Source organism: Herpailurus yagouaroundi, unplaced genomic scaffold (genome assembly GCF_014898765.1).
Source record: "Herpailurus yagouaroundi ecotype Mexico unplaced genomic scaffold, PumYag 159, whole genome shotgun sequence".
Taxonomy (NCBI): Eukaryota; Metazoa; Chordata; class Mammalia; order Carnivora; family Felidae; genus Herpailurus; species Herpailurus yagouaroundi.
The window spans coordinates 34459984-34479619 of NW_024412400.1; the positions used below are offsets into that span (position 1 = coordinate 34459984).

Sequence of the window (19636 nt, forward strand, 5' to 3'; positions counted from 1 at the left end):
CCGACTGCGCCACCCAGGCGCAGTCGGTTAAGCATCCGACTTCAGCCAGGTCACGATCTCGCGGTCCGTGAGTTCGAGCCCCGCGTCGGGCTCTGGGCTGATGGCTCAGAGCCTGGAGCCTGTTTCCGATTCTGTGTCTCCCTCTCTCTCTGCCCCTCCCCCGTTCATGCTCTGTCTCTCTCTGTCCCAAAAATAAATAAACGTTGGAAAAAAAAAAAAATTAAAAAAAAAAAAAAAAAGAATTGACCATTTAGGGGTGCCTGTCCAACTTCGGCTCACAGTTCGTGGGTCTTAGCCCAACTCAGGCTCTGTTGTCAGGACAGAGCCCACTTTGGATCCTCTGTATCCCTCTCTCTCTGCCCCTCCCCCACTCTCAGTCTCTCTCCCTCTCTCAAAAATCAACATTAAAAACAATTTAAGAATTGATCATTTGGGGCACCCGGATGGCTCAGTCAGTTGGGTGACCGACTCTGGCTCCGGTCATGATCATGCAATTTGTGAGTTCAAGCCCCGCGTCGGGCTCTGTGCTGACAGCTCAGAGCCTGGAGCCTGCTTCAGATTCTGTGTCTCCCTCTCCTCTTCATGCTCTCTCTCTCTCTCTCAAAAATAAACGTTAAAAAAAAAAATTAAAAAAAATTGACCATTTAAATATACAGTTAATATCTTAATCCTCAACAAGAGATTAAATATACAATCTGTTAAAACTGAATAACTATTGAAAAATGTTAACTGTTCCAATTGATAAACAGAAATTTAAGATTTGCTTTATATAAATATATTACATTCTGGAAAAGATGGTATTTTTGATATATTTAAATTCTAAAAGTATTCAGTAAAAAGAAGGCAAGTTATACCAAAAACACTCTCATAGCTAAGCTGATAGAAATGAACTATACCAGTAAACCAACTATTTCTGCACGTCTAACTTTTCTACTAGAAAGTCTCAAATTACTCCCTGAAGTCTATGTTTAGCTGTAATCTCAAGAAATTTTTAATTTGGTGACATTTTTCTGTGGCACCAAAAGAACACCAAAACCAGAAATAACATACTTATATTTATATGCAGCTTGCGCTGAGGAAAAAGGATAGTTGTTAGAAAGATAATTACAAAGAAAGAAAGAAAGAAAGAAAGAAAGAAAGAAAGAAAGAAAGAAAGAAAGAGAAAGAAAGAAGAGAAAGAGAAAGAAAGAAAAAGAAAATTACCAATAAATGATAATTGATCTTTGGCAAATCTGCATTGGTTTTCACAGAAGGAAAAATCAACAGAGAAAATATGTGTGAGGCTGAAGCACATAACCTAAAACAGAATCACATGCTTTTGGGGTTACCAAAAGTTCACACATGAAACTTACAGAAATAATTCGCATTTTCTTTGGTGGTAAAGGAAGAGGAAGGTTTGATGAATTTCTATTTATGGCAGCTTCTATGGCAATCATTTCCTGTTCATACATCTTCTTGATCTTGCAACATTCCACAAGCATAAAATGAGGCAAGGTCCTATTCATTACACAGTTCCGGATATACTACAGTGGCAAGGAAAGAATAAGGTAAGGATTTTCAAGCAAATACTTAAATCAAGGGGTACGTGGGTGGCTCAGTCGGTTAACAGTCCAAATCTTGATCTCTGCTCAGGCCTTGATTTCAGGGTTGTGAGTTCAAGCCCTGCCACACCCACCCATCACCCAGTGTGGAACCTACTTAACAAAAACAAACAAAAACATAAATTGATAGAAGAACAAAATTAAGATGAACACCACTATATCAAATGTACTGTAAAAATATATCTTAACATCAAGAATATGAGAAATTAAAATCACAACATAAAATAGCTACCATTAATTGAACACCTAAGAACATAAGATTATTTATAGCTAATTTTCCTAACAACCCTATAAAAGATATTTTACCCTTTTTAATACATGAAAGGAAAATCAGAAGAGCTGAGTTACATTCCTGGCATCTTTAAATCTATCTTTTTTGTTTGTTTGTTTGTTTGTTTGCTAAACCCTGAAGAAACATGTACCTCAGTGTAGATGTTTTGCCTTTTCTTTGTGCTTAATACAGGACAATTTGACCTATCGGCTCACCTTTCTAGGGGTGGGACTTGATCGGGAGAGACTGTGATATCACAGTGCAAGCTTTGACCAATCAGTCAGGACAAGTGAACATGTAGTACACATGTGGCCATTTCTTCACATCCTGAAGTAGTCAACTTAGACTTTCCGATGGATCCCTGAGGGAAGCCTGGTACCTTTACAGCACAGGGCTCCAGACAACCATTACTATCTTCCTTTTAAAAACATACTGGTCATCTGAGCTTGATGCTTTGTTTTATTTCAATGAGACCAGGATGACTCTCCAAAGGCATATAAGAAAAGGAAGGGCGCCTAGGTGGCTCAGTCAGTTAAGCGTCCGACTTCGGCTCAAGTCATGATCTCACGGTTCGTGGGTTCAAGTTCTGCACCAGGCTCTGTGCTGGCAGCTGGGAGCCTGGAGCCTGCTTTGGATTTCTGTGTTTCCCTTCTCTCTGCCCCTCCCTGGCTCACGCTTTGTCTCTCTCAAAAATAAATAAACATTTAAAAAATTTTTTGTTTTAATAAAAGAAAAGAAAAAAAAAAAAAAGAAAGAAAAGGAGTGGTTATTCACATTACCAAGATTCCTAACAAGCTGAGAAGAAAGAAACCTAATGTATTTCTCAGAAGAATAAATTTCATATACAGACAAAGTATGATTCAACATATTGTATTCAATTCAGAACCAAGAAATACAATTTTTTGAAATTAAAAAAATTCCAGAATTGTCTGTAATTGGCAGTTAGATGATATTATGCTAAATATATTCAATAAAAAATTTTTCACTATGAAATATGTATCATTCCACTCCTTCACATTCCTTTGAGTACATGGTATATTTTCTCTTTCACTATGACCCTGTACAAAAACGTATACAAGCCTTTGTTTCTCTTTATAACAAATCCTAGTTTGAATAGAACAATATACCCTCCACTAATTAAAGTTTAAAAAAAAGTGTTAAAGAAGCAAAAGGCTACTTAAAGGATGGCAAAACATAAAGAAGTCAACACTCCTATGCTACCACCAAATACTTTTCATCTTCCTTCTTCACCTCATGGGCTAGAGTTCAAGTGTTGACTGTTAGAATGCCATAGTTCTCAAAGCAGAGAAGTTATAACTGCTTCTAGACCTTCTACCTACTAAACCACAAGAATTCAGGGCCATGCTAAAAATGTGAAAAGAAACATGTAAAATCCTCTATTAGCTGCTAATATATCAAAGCTCCTTATTCTCAAACAGACATCACTTAATGTTTAGCATGTCTCTATCCCTCTTGCTTAAAACAAAACAATAAAAATCACAAAGAAGAATAAACACATATCTTTATAAAATCCTGTTACTATTTACCCCTAACTTGGCATTTAGCATTATTCTTTATGTAATGACCATTTCTTAGTCTCCAAATTCAATTGCAACAAAAATATCTTCAAGTTCCTTGAAGTCAAAGCCATGATTCTATCCTTTAAAAGGACAGTGGTGGGGGAGGAGTACTGCACCGCTTTTATCTTATTTAAACTTCATTTTATTCGACAAACAATGTGAGGCACTATAAGTCAATTCATGATTGCATGGAAATAGGAATGTCAAACACAGAGGAAGTCTTTTGAGGATGTCCAGACCTAACCCTTAGAAAATTCCTACCATATGTGGAAGAAACAAATAAGGGAGGGGAGGGCAATTTTACATATTATACATATAATAATTATATATATAAATATATATATAACCTATAAAAGAAACTGAAAAGTTTTCTATTCACAATGAAAATTTATAAGTTTTTATACAATTTATTTAGTGACCATTTAATCAAAATATCTTGTTTTTTACTTCCCGCAGAATATTTTCTATCTAAATCATCATGCTGGGGTTTCTGGGTGGCTCAGTCAGCTAAGCTTCTGACTTTAGCTCAAGTCATGATCTCACAGTTTGTAAGTTCGAGCCCCACATCAGGCTCTCTGCTGACAGCTCAGAGCTGAGAGCCTGCTTCAGATTCTCTGTCTCCCTCTCTCTCTGCCCCTCCCCCACTCACACTTTGTCTCTCTCTCTCTCAAAAATAAACATTAAAAAAATGTTTTAAGCCTTTCTCTTAAAAAAATAATAAATCATTATGTTTACATGATAAAAAAGTAGGCAGCTATAGCAAATTTTATTAAGAATTCATAATGCTACAGGAAACTATAACACTGAAACAACCAAAAAAGTAGAAAGCAAACATTTAGAAACAAACATTGAATATACAATCATTATACCAATATACAATCATTATACCAAAAATATATATAACCTTAAGTAAAATGACAAAAACATGCCAAAATGTTAACAATGGTTACCTCAGAGGTAGGTAGGATTATGAATATCTATTATTTAATTCTGTATAATTTTCTATAGGTTCTAAATACTCTAAATGTGACAACACATTTTTATCAGAAATTTAAATTATTAAATGCGCGCACACACACACACACACACACACACACACACACACACACACACATCTCTGGTAAACTGACGGTGAATACACATACCTGGAACTGAATTAGTGGGTGATCACCAAACACATATTCTACTCGCCCACTGACTTGTAACACATAGTCATACGGGCTAACTTCATCTTCTTTCCCATGAATAGTCAAACGTTTTTGGATTGCCAGTTCATTTATTTTGATAGGATTCATATTAGGAGATATTTGAAAGCTAAACACATCCTAAAAAGGGGAGTAGAAAAAAGGAACAATTTTATACTTGTGCTGAAAAAAATCACTCTTCACATTTGTACTTATTACTACATTGGATATAGCCATACATAATATCCACATATGTATATATATAATATGTCACATAAGTATATCCTTCACATTTAACATTCCAGTACATCTTCCTATTTTCTTTTAAATTTTTTTAATGTTTGTTTATTTTTGAGAGAGAGACAGAGACAGTGAGAGACAGTGAGACAGTGCGAGCGGGAGAGAGGCAGAGACACACACAGAATCCGAAGCAGGCTCCGGGCTCTGAGCACTCAGCACAGGGTTTGAACCCACGAACCACAAGACCATGACCTGAGCCAAAGTTGGCCTTAACCAACTGAGCCATCAAGGCACCCCTCATGTTTTCTGTAAGGATTTTTTAAATGTTTATTTATTTTTGAGAGAGAGAGAGAGAGAGAGAGAGAGTGAGTGAGAACGAGAGAGAGAATATGAGCAGGGGAGGGGCAGAGGGGGAGACACAGAATCTGAAGCAGGCTCCAGACTCTGAGCAGTCAACACAGAGCCCAAAGTAGGGGTCAAACTTCCAACTGCAAGATCATGACCTGAGCCAAAGTCAGATGCTTAACCAACTGGGCCAACCAGGCACCACTCCTGTTTTCTAAATATAATGTGTCCACAGGGGCACCTGGCTGGCTCAGTCAGCACAACATGCGACTCTTGATTTTGGGGTTCTGAGTTCAAGCCTTACGTTGGATGCAGAGATTACTTAAAAATTAAAAAAAAAAAAATTAAAAAAGAAATAAATAATTTTTAAAACGTGTCCCGTCAAATTTGTTAAGATTTGATGGTCTGCAAGTCGTCTTACACTACACAAAGTACCACAGATCCCACAGGTCACACTAATATTTAACTAAAGTTTATCATTAGAAAGTTTATCAAACGCATTTCCTAAATATCTTTCTTTAAAAATTTTACACCAAAAACCTGCAGTTGTTCAAATTTAGTTAAACTGAGAATTTTATGTTGTCACTGGTAACAAGAGATGTACACTTTACAATAATTAAACATAAATGAACAATTCTGTCCAATTTTATAACATATAAAAAGAAACAAAAGAAATTTTAAATAATGAAAAATGAAGATACAGTAGGGATTGGATATTATCAAAACTACTCATCATAAATCCCAAAGGTACAGACAGTAAAGATGACCTAATAACACCTGGAACTTCTCAAAAGCTAGCAAAATAATTTCACACCACATGATCACATACCAAAGGATATAAGAAAATTCACCATCTCCAAAGACAGCTAACTGCTACTCTGGACAAATGTGATTGTTAGAGAATTCCCTGTACTGACCGGAGATGGATTCTACAATATTTCTAACAAGTTAAGTCATCTCCCTTTTCCACAAGGTACCTAAAATTCCAACTTTTTAAATATGAACTTACTGGGTATTCCAATCTATTTTCTCTAGTATTTTTACCCCTTTTCTCCTGAATTCTCTATATGAGTTGTTACTATAGGCATCAAAGCACATGAGCTAGGATCCTCACAGTCATATGAGGACTCATGATTCCACTTTCCTCCCTCACCTGACTTCCCACTAAGATACCAATGATCTTACATTCTAATGGGTTGCCAACTGTTCACCTCTCCATTTCCAGTAATACTCTTCAACTTCAGCAATGCTTCATGTTTATCCTAAAGAGAAATATAACTTCTTATTTAATCCCCTTGCACTATCTACCTTAAAACTAACCTTCATCTAGCTTAAAAGCAATCTATCTTTAAAAAAAGAGTCACATCAGGCTCTGTGCTGACAGCTCAGAGCCTGGAGCCTGCTTTGGATTCTGGGTCTCTCTCTCTCTCTCTCTCTCTCTCTCTGTCCCTCACCCACCCTCTCTCTCTCAAAAATAAAAAAAAATTTTTTTAAAAACTTTAAAAAGAGAGTCACAAAGAGATATGATACTTTTTTTTTTATTTAAAAAAATTTTTTTTTTCAACGTTTATTTATTTTTGGGACAGAGAGAGACAGAGCATGAACGGGGAAGGGGCAGAGAGAGAGGGAGACACAGAATCGGAAACAGGCTCCAGGCTCTGAGCCATCAGCCCAGAGCCTGACACGGGGCTCGAACTCACGGACCGCGAGATCGTGACCTGGCTGAAGTCGGACGCTTAACCGACTGTGCCACCCAGGCGCCCCATGATACTCTTTTTTAACATACTACAAATGGTCAGAACTGTCTAAAGCAGTGCTACCCAAAAAAAAATCTAATAATAGATATATTCTATTCTGTGCTATCCAATAAAAGTCACTAGCCACAGTGGCTCTTGAGAACTTGATATATGGCTATGAAAAGAAACGAATTTTAATTTTACTTGATTAACTTAAATTTAAAATTAAATATACACATGTGGCTACTGATTACTGTATTATATAGCACACATCTGGATAATGCCTAAGCAGCTTAATACATCATAAAATTATTCTATGATTCCCATTTACCCTCTATTTCATACACTGAGAAACACAAAACTGGAGAACACTCTCATTATCAGATAGCAAGAAGCTACAGAAAAGACCAGAAATGAGAACTGGGCTTGAAAAACTGCAGTACTGGAAGTAATACTCAGAAAATAAAATAAATATGGTTGGTATGTTTCAAGAATTAAAGATGGTTTGAAAATGAATAAAGAGCAAATATATCTGAAGAAGAATCAAACAGAACTCCAAGAAATAAAACATAATTAAGTGAAATTTGAAACTCAATGAAAAAGAACATGACAAATTTTAAAAGAGTTTTTAAATGTGACAATATCAAGTATTAGCAAAGATGTGGAGACACTAAACTCTCAAAATATTACTGGTAGGAATATAAATATGGAAAATTATTTTGCAGTATCTATTAAAAACTGATTACACACATACACCTATGACTTACCAGTTCTGTTTCTAGGCATACATCCAATAGAAATACGTAAATCAACATTATTTCATATAACAGCAATAATGAAGTTGATATGCTGTGTGTGTGTGTGTGTGTGTGTGTGTGTGTGTGTGTGTGTGTGAGAGACATGACAATTGAGGAAACGTGAACACTGACTGGAACTTGAGGATAAAAACCAAGCAAAACAAAACTAACAAAACAAAAAGAATAACAAAGATAAGCCACACTTTGAGAAAATACACACCCAACACCTATGAATGACAAAAATTCACTACCCCCCCCCCAATACCAAGAACTTGTACAAATCAGTAAGACACACACTACATAATTTAAAAATAGATTAAAACAAACAAACTAACAAACAAACAAACAAACAAACAGGGGTGCCTGGGTGGTTCAGTTAAGTGACCAACTCTTGATTTTGGCTCAGGTCATGATCTTATGATTTGTAAGTTCAAGCCCCACATTGGGCTCTGTGCTGACAGTGCTCAGAGCCTGCTTGGGATTCTCTCTCTCACTCTCTCTCTGCCCTTTCTTCTCTCTCTCTCTCTCTCAAAATAAATAAATAAACTTCAAAAAATAGACAAAAAACAAACAACAGAAATATGAATGTTTCATAATCAGTTATGAAAGATACAACTGAGACAATGGATATACAGTTGACACTTGAACAACATGGGTTTGAATTGTGTGGGTCCACCTAATTATGTTTTTTTAATATAAATCCAGTACAAGACTGTAAATGTGTTTTTTCTTCCTTATGTCTTAATAACATTTTCTTCTCTCTAGCTTACTTTATTGTAAAAATATAGTATATAATACATATATTAGATATGTGTAAATCAAATATGACTTTCAGTCAACAGGAATCTATTAGTAGCTAAGTTTTATGTGGGTCAAAAGTTATACATGGATTTTCTTTTTTTTTTTTGAGAGGGCAGGGGAGAAAGCACATACACACAAGCCAAGGTATGGACAAAGAGAGAGGAAGAGAGAGAATCCCAAGCAGGCTCCACACTGTCAGCACAGAGCCTCAATGCAGGGTTTGATCTCACGAATCATGAGGCCACAGCCTGAGCTGAAATCAAGAGTTGGACATTTACCAATGGAGCCACCCATGCACCCCCATACCTGGTTTTTTGAATGCAAAGGGATTAGCACCAGTAACCCTCGCATTATTTAAAGCTCAACTTACATTTATATAATGGAATTATATATAGTACCAACAGCTCAAAACTTTCCTTCAAAGACCAATCTTAATCTCTTGATGATAAAATTCATGTCTTCTAAATTACTACCAGTGTCTCACCACCCTTGTTAATATTTTTCACATAAATGTTAATTTGACTGGTCAGAAGTCAACTGGTTTTTCTTGTATTTCAAGCAGTTTTCCAACATCTCTTTGAAATACTTCACAAAATATTGCACCTTTAAAAGACTTGTAATTTTCCTGAGGAACTGGCTTGCATTGTATTGCTCAATGATTACAAACAACTATATATGAGAGACTATGCAACAAAGACACTGGGCGTATGAGTGGGATAGATATTTCTCCTTCGCAGGAAGGGATACAATTAATTAGTGATGACATATATATCATGACAACTGGGCTAATTCAGATAATGTCTAGATGGGTGAAGAAATACTTCTTCATAGTTTTACCGTACATGCTTCACTGTTCTCACATTTCTGCCCATGCTTCTGATATATTCTCAAAAATTCCCAGAAAGTATAGTCACCCCCTCCTTCTACCCTCTGTACAACCTGCCCTGTTCCCTAACACACAGGAGACAATTTCAAACGCCATCTGCCCCCATCCCTTAATTGAGAGAATAATTTCATTTAACTTATGCTGAGTGAGGTTAAAAAAGAAAACAACACAGGTTTGAAAACGATGCTCAGGTTTATTGGTATCTTTAATAAATTATGACTCCTGGAATTAAAAATAATGCCTTTGTGGTTTGGCTGTTGGGACTAATGTTCTTTAAATGTGAAACATGATATGGGGCGCCTGGGTGGCGCAGTCAGTTAAGCGTCCGACTTCAGCCAGGTCACGATCTCGCGCTCCGTGGGTTCGAGCCCCACGTCGGGCTCTGGGCTGAGGGCTCAGAGCCTGGAGCCTGTTTCCGATTCTGTGTCTCCCTCTCTCTCGGCCCCTCCCCCGTTCATGCTCTGTCTCTCTCTGTTCCAAAAATAAATTAAAAACGTTGAAAAAAAAATTTAAAAAAAAAATCTGAAACATGATAATTCCATGATTATATTTATTTTGCTTATTAAGAGCCCTGTTCTATGCTGGCTGATAGTGACTATGTGGTGATCTAAAATTTCACGTTTTTCAAAGAAACTGCTGTCTGTAGTTTTCCCTAACAATCCTATGAAAATCATTTTTTAACCTATATGTATGCTTTGTTACATTTCATCTCATGCTTAGTTTAATATTCCCACATGCTGCTTCCTAATGTTGGTCATTAGCAGTAATGACGATGGGGTACCCCATGGCATAGTCGATTAAGCATCTGACTCTTGATCTTGACTAAGGTCATGATCTCACTGTTTGTGAGCGCAAGCCCCACACTGAGCTATGCAGTAATGGTGCAGAGCCTGCTTGGGATTCTGTCTCTCCTCTCTGCCCCTACCCTGCTAGTGCTCGTTCACTAGCTCTCTCTCTCTTGAAATAAATAAATATTAAAAAAAGTTTTTTTAAATGATTCACATAACCAAGTGGAATTTATTCCAGGGATGCAAGGGCGGTTCCATATTCACAAATTGATCAAGATGATATAACACTTCAATAAGAGAAAGGATAAGAACCACATGATCAATTCAACAGATGCTTAAAGAACATTTGACAAAGTACAACCTCCATTCATTATTAAAACCCTCAACTAATTAGGAGTAGATAGAACATACTTCAACACAATAAAGGTCATATACGGAAAACCCACAGTTAAGATCATACTTAAAGGTGAAAAACTGAGAGCTTTTCCCTTAAGACCAGGAACATGAAAAGGATGTCCACTTTCATCATGTTTATTCACTGTAGTACTAGAAGTCCTAACCACAGCAATCAGACAAGAAAAAAGAAATAAAAGGCATCCAAAGTGGTAAAGAATAAGTAATATTTTCACTATTCGCAGATGACATACTATATATAGAAACCCTACAGACTCCACCAAAAAACTACTAGAACTGATAAATGAACTCAGTAATGTTACAGGATACAAAATCAATATACAGAAATCTGTTTCTATACACATTTCTATACCCTAATAATAAAGCAGCAGAAAAGAAATTAAGACAACAATCCCATTTAAAATTGCACCAAAAAGGGGTGCCTGGGTGGCTCGGTCAGTTAAACATCTGACTTCAGCTCAGGTCATGATCTCACAGCTTGTGGGTTCGAGCCCCGCATCAGGCTCTGTGCTAACAGCTCAGAGCCTGGAGCCTCCTTCAGATTCTGCATCCCTCTCTCACTCTGCCCCTCCCCTGCTCATGTTCTCTCTCTCTCTCTCTCTCTCTCTCTCTCTCTCTCTCAAGAACAAATAAACACTAAAAAAAAAAAAAAGTAAAATTGCACCAAAAATAATAGGATATGTAGAAATAAACCTAACCAAAGAGGTGAAAGACCTATACTCTGAAAACCATAAGACACTGATGAAAGAAATTGAGGATGATACATTGAAATGAAAAGACATTCCATGATCATGGACCGGAAGAACAAATACTGTTAACATGTCTCTACTATCCAAAGCAATCTACAGATTTAATGCAATCCCTATCAAAATACCAACGGCATTTTTCACACAATTAGAACAATCATAAAATTAGTATGGAACCACAAAACACTCCAAATAGCCAAAGCAAATGTGACAAAGAACAGCAAAGCTGAAGGCATCTCAAATCTTGACTGCAAGATATATTACTAAGTTGTAGTAATTAAAACAGGATGGTACTGGGGCACCTGGGTGGCTCAGTCGGTTAAGCGGCCGACTTCGGCTCAGGTCATGATCTCACGGTCCGTGAGTTCGAGCCCCGCGTCGGGCTCTGTGCTGACAGCTCAGAGCCTGGAGCCTGTTTCAGATTCTGTGTCTCCCTCTCTCTGACCCTCCCCCATTCATGCTCTGTCTCTCTCTGTCTCAAAAATAAATAAACGTTAAAAAAAAATTAAAAAAAAAAAAAAAAACACAGGATGGTACTGGCACAAAAACAGACACACAGATCAACAGAACAAAAAACAAAAAAAAAACAAAAAAAAAACAGAAATAAACCCACAATTACATAGTCGATTAATCTTCAACAAAGCAGAAAATAATATACAAAGAGAAAATGACAGTCTCTTTAACAAATGATGTTGGAAAAACTGGACAGCTTCTTTCAAAAGAATGACACTGGACCACTTTCTTATACCATACACAAAAATAAATTCTAAATGTATTAAAGACCTAAATGTCAGAAAGGAAACCATAAAAATCCTAGAAGAGAGCACAGGCAGTAATTACTCAGACATCAGCTATAGCAACTTTTTGGTCCCCTGAGACAAAGGAAACAAAAGCAAAACTAAACTATTGGGATTATACCAAAATAAAAAACTTCTGCATAGTGTAGGAGGCAATCAATGAAACTAAAAGGCAACATAAAGAATGGGAGAAGATATTCCAAATGACATATCCAATAAAGGGTTAGTATCCAAAATATATAAAGAATTTATACAAATTGGGTGAGTCAGTCAGTTGAGCATCTTGACTCTTACTTTCGGCTAAGGTCATCATCTCACAGTTCATGAGATGGAGCCCCACATTGGGCTCTAGGCTGAAAGAACGGAGCCTGCTTGAGATTCATATTCTCTCTCTCTCTCTCTCTCTCCCTCTCTCTCTCTCTCTCTCTCTCTCTCTCTGCCCCTCCCCTGCTCATGCTCTCTCCCTCTCTCAAAATAAATAAACTATAAAAAAAAAAAAGAATTTCTACAAGTTAACACCTAAAAAACCAGTAATCATATGAAAAAATTGGCAGAAGACATGAATAGACATTTTTCTAAAGAAGACATACAGGTGGCCAACAGACACACAAAACAATGCTTAATATCACTCATCATCAGGGAAATTCAAATCAAAACCACAATGAGATACCACCTCACACCTGTCAAATGGCTAAAATCAAAAACACAAGAAACAACAATCTTTGGCAAGGATGTGGAGAAAAGGAACTCTCTTGCACTGTTGGTGAGAAATTATACCAGTCCAGCAGCTGTGGAAAACAGTATGAGGGTTCCTCAAAAATTTAAAGATAGAAAAAAATGCTTTCAATTTTTTAATTAAAAAAAAAAAAAAAGGTAAAAGTAAAACTACTCTACACACAGTAATCACACTACTGGGTATTTACCAAAAAAATTGAAAAACACTAATTCAAAGAGATATATGCACCCCATGTTTATAACAGCATTGTTTACAATAGTCAAATTATGGAAATAGCCCAAGTGTCTATTGATAGGTGAATGGATAAAGAAGATGGGATATGCACAACAGAATATTATTTAGCCATAAAAAAAAGAATGAAATCTTGCCATTTGCAACAACACAGTTGGAGCTAGGGAGTATAATGATAAGCAAAGTAAGTCAGTAAGAGAAATACAAACACCACATGGTTTCACTCATGTGGAATTTAAGAAACAAAACAAACAAGCAAGGAGGCATAAAAAGAGAGAAAGAGAGAGAAACCAAGAAAGGGTCTCTTAACTGTAGAAAACAAACTGATGGTTACCAGAAAGGAGGTAGGTGGGGGATGGGTGAAACAGGTGATGGGGATTAAAGAGTGCACTTGTCCTGATGAGCAATGAATTATTAAAAACTTAAACAAAATACCTCTCCATATATATATATATGTGTGTGTGTATATATATATATACATATATATATATACACACACATATATATATACACACACACACACACACACACACACACACACACACACACACACACATATATATAAAAAATTGAAAAAGTATTCTATGCTTGGAATCCACTAAGATTTTACAGTATCTCCATTTCTCTTTTAATTTCAAAACATTTATTTTCACACATACTTTTTTACAATGATGATTACATTAAGATATGTACAGCCAGTAGAGATCTGACCCATAAGTAATGAAATGCAGACTGACCTAGATGGGCAAATTGCCCTGAGCCAGTGTTTTCAAGTTGACTTCTAGTCACCTAACAGTAGTAAATAAAATTCCCCATTCCAGCTCTTTCAAGAGGGCAGAATTCCCTAAACAGTATTTTAAATTTGATCTTGAGATTTTATAATATCCAAATCTTGGTTTAATTGAACTTCTGTCTGAACATATCTCAGGATACAGCATCAAATGTTTTTGTTGTTGTTGTGTTTTTTTTTTAACCTATATAAACTTCCTTTGTAAAAGGCCAGAAGGCAGGCTCCTGCTTTTACATTTGTTCCTACAAATATTTAGATACATATTGTTGGGAAGGAGGCAGAACTGAATAAAACTAGAAACATCTGGAGAAAATCCTGACTATACCACAGACCAGCTATAAGGCCTTGGCACACATACAAAAAACTTCTCTCCTTTTCAGTTTCTTCCCTATAAAACGAGGATGATAACACTTTATAGAGTTGTTTTTGAAAGTGGAGAATAAAGGGGTGCCTGGGTGGCTCATTCAGTTGAGTGTCTGAATCTTGATTTTGGCTCAGGTCATGATCTGGGGTCGTGGGATCGAGACTTGCATTAGGCACCACGCTGAGTGTGAAGACTGCTTAAGCTTCTCTCTCTCTCTCTCTCTCTCTCTCTCTCTCTCTCTCTCTCTCTCCTCCCTCTGTCCCTCTCTCCCAGTCGCACTCTCTCTAAAAAAATAAAAAATTAATATTTAAAAGTGGAGACTATAACAAAAATACCTTTCATAGCTCTTAGCATGGTGAAGTGCTTAATACAGAATGTTTACTAAAATAGGTTTATATCATTGTTGTTATCAGAGTAATTGAAGAAAGAACAGCACAAAATATTCTTGAACTCCTACCCTAATTCGAAGCCAGATCCTAGATGATAAAATGACCATACTATATACAAAGGTAGTACCATAAATGGCTTCTAAAATAACTGTGACTATTCAGATACGGATTAACTGTATATACACACTCCATTATAATGTCCAATTCCATATCAGCACTTAATTACATATTTAAAGAATGCAAATATAAGAATATGGAAAAAAGAGATCATTTGATCAAAGCTTTCATTTTATAGACAAGAGCAAAATCACATGAGAAAACCCAGTAACTAAAGAACACTGTCTAGACTGGGGTTGGCAATCTTTTTTTGTAAAGACCCAGGTTTTGCTGACAACCTATGAGTCTTTGTCAATATTCTTTTCATTCTTTTTCTCTTTCTTTAACATCTCTCAAAAATTCCTTGAGTTTTTTACATCCCTTTTAAGTATAAAAACCATTCAAAAACTGCAATTTTCCAAACCCAATCTAGACTAATATTGCATCAAAAATCATACACATGCAAAGCATGTATCATACTTAATGCTAAAATTTCCATCTTAAATCTAAAAATGCTCTTTGTAACAGCATTTACCAAGTGAGCAAGAACCTCTTCAAAGATTGGTGCTGCATTCAGGTAAAATCACAGATTTATTACAAAATATTTCTTAAAATAACACAACACTACCTGACAATTTTCAAAATGAACAGCCACAATGAGCTTTCCTCCATAAAGTTTATCTTCTAAGTTTTCAAGGATGGATGGTTCATGTTCTGGTGGATACGTCTGTTTTAGCCAATCCATCCAAGACAATCCCACAAGTGACTGAATCTTTTCTTCACTGAATTTGCGCATTTTTATTCGGAATTCATTCACTTCAGGATCCTTCAGTGCATCAAATTCATGTAGACCTAAACAAATTTTTTTACAGTGTCATTTTGAGTAGCTAATAATAATACAAGACATACAAAATATATCCAACCAAATATACTGGACGTTCAATTTTTATCAAGAAAACAAAACTGGGTAGGAAAATATTACACAAGGATCAAAAGAATATCCAGATAAAATAACACATTTCATATATAGAAGGTGAACACACAATCAGCTTTCTAAAGAAGACAAACTTGAAATCTTTCAAAGAAATGTAGTTAGGTACCAGTTTGATAAAGATAATCACGGAAATAGTATACACATTTTAAAACCACATATAAGGGGCGCCTGGGTGGCTCAGCTGGTTAAGGGTTGGCTCAGGTCATGATCTCAAGGTTTATGAGATCGAGCCCCAAATGGGGCTCCGTGCTGACAGCATGCAGCCTACTTGGGATTCTCTCTCTCTCCTTTCTGTCCCTCCCCACTTATACACACATGCTCGTATGCTTTCTCTCTCCCTCTCAAAATAAGAAATAAACTCAATAATTAGATAAAACCACCTATAAACTATCCAGTTTTTCTTTACAAACCAAGTAAAAATCACGTTTATCATATCTGAGAAAGCCTAAGAATCTGAAAACTTTTAAATTAATCAGTTTAAAACTCACATTTTTACTTCAGGCTCAGTAAATTTAAATTTTATAGATTAAACTTAGGTTTCACTGTGATTTTTCAACAATGGTTATATCAGCCAAAAATCTCATGAATATAAAATTATTCTTCACTGTACTTAATTATGAACCACTTCTACCATGCAGACAACTAAATACAGCAACCTTTTCTTTTTTTTTTTTTTAAATTTTTTTTTTTCAATGTTTATTTATTTTTGGGACAGAGAGAGACAGAGCATGAACGGGGGAGGGGCAGAGAGAGAGGGAGACACAGAATCGGAAACAGGCTCCAGGCTCCGAGCCATCAGCCCAGAGCCTGACGCGACGCTCGAACTCACGGACCGCGAGATCGTGACCTGGCTGAAGTCGGACGCTTAACCGAATGCGCCACCCAGGCGCCCCAGCAACCTTTTCATAAACTTATCATTATCCTAATAAACAATGCTAGAAATTTACAACAAATAAACATGCAGAAGTTTGTATACATAAACTTTTACTTGTAAGATGGCAAACCTTTTAAAGTTTAACAACACCCTGGAAGGCGTATTTATTTAATATTAGAAATTATAAACATACACATACATTCTTTGACCTCAAAATTCTGCCAACAGGAATTTTAGCCTGAGAGACCCAGTACTAGCCAGTAAGTGCCAAATATGCACCCCCAAATCATGCACATAAGATGCCCAACTTCTAGTGACCCCCCACCTCCAGCTTCTGGCCAAAAACTTCCAATCAGCCATACAAGAGGCATTCCCCCTTCTTTAGCATAACACTTTTTCACTCCCCTGCCTGCCTTTGGGTCACTGACAAACAAAAAGCTCCTTTACTATAATAGCAAGCTCTGAGTAAATAGTCTGTTCTCATTGGGTGGTCTTTATTTCCACAAACCTAGAGAAGTACATTATTTGTACAACGTACTGTTAACAGTACAAGAATGTTCACTGTAGTTTTGTTTATAATAATTTAAAAACTGGAAATAAAGTTAATCATTAAGACCTAGTTTTAAAATTGAGATACATCCATATACCATTATATGGTAGTAGAAGTGATCAATGGATAGATTAGATTGGTATTGTTACATTAAAAGCTCCAGGTAAGTTAAATGTAAAAAGCAGGGACAAAAGGAGTCTCGCAAGATTCCTTTTATGCAAATTCAAAAGAAAGAGTATAGAATATGTATACATTTTTGTTCTGAAAAGATACCTGAGATGATGACAGTATTTCTCGGTGCTGAGGACAGAAGTACAGGGAAGCAGCCTATTAGTATTTGTTCCATAAGGCCATTTAATACCCTATCATTTGAATCTATACTATCTGAATATATGCATGTCAATCAGGGTTACCTAGACAGTGGACTTATCTCCATTGTCTATATTCTTTTACGTATTAAAACAATTATTATTTCAAAAATAAATATTAGAATCAATCTGTGGTATTAAATATAAAAACATAAAAATGGTTAAGCCGCATAATGAATGCAGCAAAGGTAAAATCTTGAGAGTACATTATAATTTCCTGGATAGTTTTGGATCTGGAATGGAAATATACACTCTTATTCAGCCATGAAAGAACTGTAATTTATGCAGACTAGCTGAGGGATTTTGGAGCTTGTTTGCCAGCACAGCTGAAGCTCTTTCTACTCACAGACACAGGTATTACAGGTGAGGAAAGGGAAATGTGTACCTACTAGATTTAACAAAAATCAAACTATTTATCTCCCTTTATCTACTAAAAATCACGTCTAAACCACTTCCTAAATGTCTCTCAACCCTGTCTACTTCTCCTAGTTCCTGCAGCCATTAATTTATTCCCAGTCCATCATTGTCCCTCCCATGGATTACTACATCAGTTTTTCACTAATTTCTCTACTCCCAGTCTTAATCTCTCCAACCCATGCTCCATTTTCCAGTATGAATAATTCTTTATAAAATGCAAATATGATGGGGACACCTAGGTGGCTCAGTTGGTTAAGTGGTTGAATGTCCAGCTCTTGATTTTGGCTCAGGTCATGATCCCAAGGTCATGGGATGGAGCTCCTCATTGGGCTCCATGCTGAGTGTAGAGCCTGCTTGGGATTATCACTCTCTCCTCCTGCCCCTCTCTCCCCCTCCCCTACTCATGCACTCACTCTCTTGCTCTCTCAAAAAAACAAAAATGCAAATCTGATGTTACTCCCCTATTTAAATCCCTTCAATAGTTTCCCAACTGCTCCTAGGAATACATCTCAAATTTTTATTCTTTTTAGGTTTATGTATTTATTTTTTTTTTTGAGACAGAGCGAGTGGGGGAGGGGCAGAGAGAGAGAGAGAGAGACATGGGGCTCAAACCCACAAACCACGAGATCATGACCTGAGCTGAAAGCAAGAGTTGGACACTTAACCAAATGAGCCACCCAGGCACCCCAACAAACCTTAAATTTTAAGATAAGAATATTATTTAGCTTAGAATCAAATATAATTTTTTAATATAAAAGAAGTATTGAGTGAATAATTTCTTCACATTAACGACATTGTTAAAGTCCTCCAGACTCTAGATATCCTTCACTTTAAACTATACCACAACTTTACAGGTCGGGGAAAATAAGGGAGTATTCAAACATGTTTTTCAGGATGCTGACAAAATCCTCCAATCAAGATTTCCTAATGCGTATTTGGAGAAATGAATGCAGGGGTGACAGGTACCTTCACTACAGAGGATAATCAGAATCCAAAGAGCAGCTCTGTAAATAATTACTTAGAATAAACATAAAAAATAAAATGATCAAATATATTATCACTCAGGAAAAGGTATTTTTAGACCCATCAGGGCAATTATATCTATTGTTTTCTTTGGGGAGGAGGAGGCAGCAAACTTGTTCCTGAAGTTAAATTGAAATAATTGTTTATTGTTTTCTCAGGAGGCATGACCTCACCAAGTCCCGGTTGTAGTCACCACATACAAATTAGCAATGGCAAAAACTGACTTGTTAGGTATTGAAAGTAAAAATTCATTGTAAAATAATAAACAGAATTACTCAAACTCCTAAATTAATGTTAACACTTGAATTTGTGTATATGATCATTAACATCAGGTTTCCTAGATGCACTGAAAATCTAAAATACAATTTATAAATAGTTAAGAATTTAAAAACTGTTCAAGTTAATATAAAACACTCTTTGCATCTTGATCAATCAAATTGCAGGGCACACTGCATTAAAAATTTTTATATAATAAGCTTTATGATACAGAAGGAAATATGGTCACATTACTTATAGAAAGAGAAATTCAAGATATACATCTACCCATACCTGTACCTATACCTATACCTATACCTATACCTATACCTATACCTATACCTATACCTATACCTATACCTA

General features: G+C 36.2%; 1 protein-coding gene across 1 annotated transcript in view; it reads right to left on the reverse strand.

Annotated features, from left to right (window-relative positions):
• Positions 1 to 19636, reverse strand: part of PIK3CB (phosphatidylinositol-4,5-bisphosphate 3-kinase catalytic subunit beta) — a 143325-nt gene that overhangs the window by 80517 nt on the left and 43172 nt on the right. Inside the window, exons 4-6 of the mRNA XM_040480320.1 lie at positions 15421 to 15644; positions 4598 to 4777; positions 1353 to 1523 (exon numbers count right to left, since the gene is read on the reverse strand). Coding sequence (XP_040336254.1) covers positions 1353 to 1523; positions 4598 to 4777; positions 15421 to 15644 — 575 coding nt within the window. The remainder of the gene's footprint in view (positions 1 to 1352; positions 1524 to 4597; positions 4778 to 15420; positions 15645 to 19636) is intronic.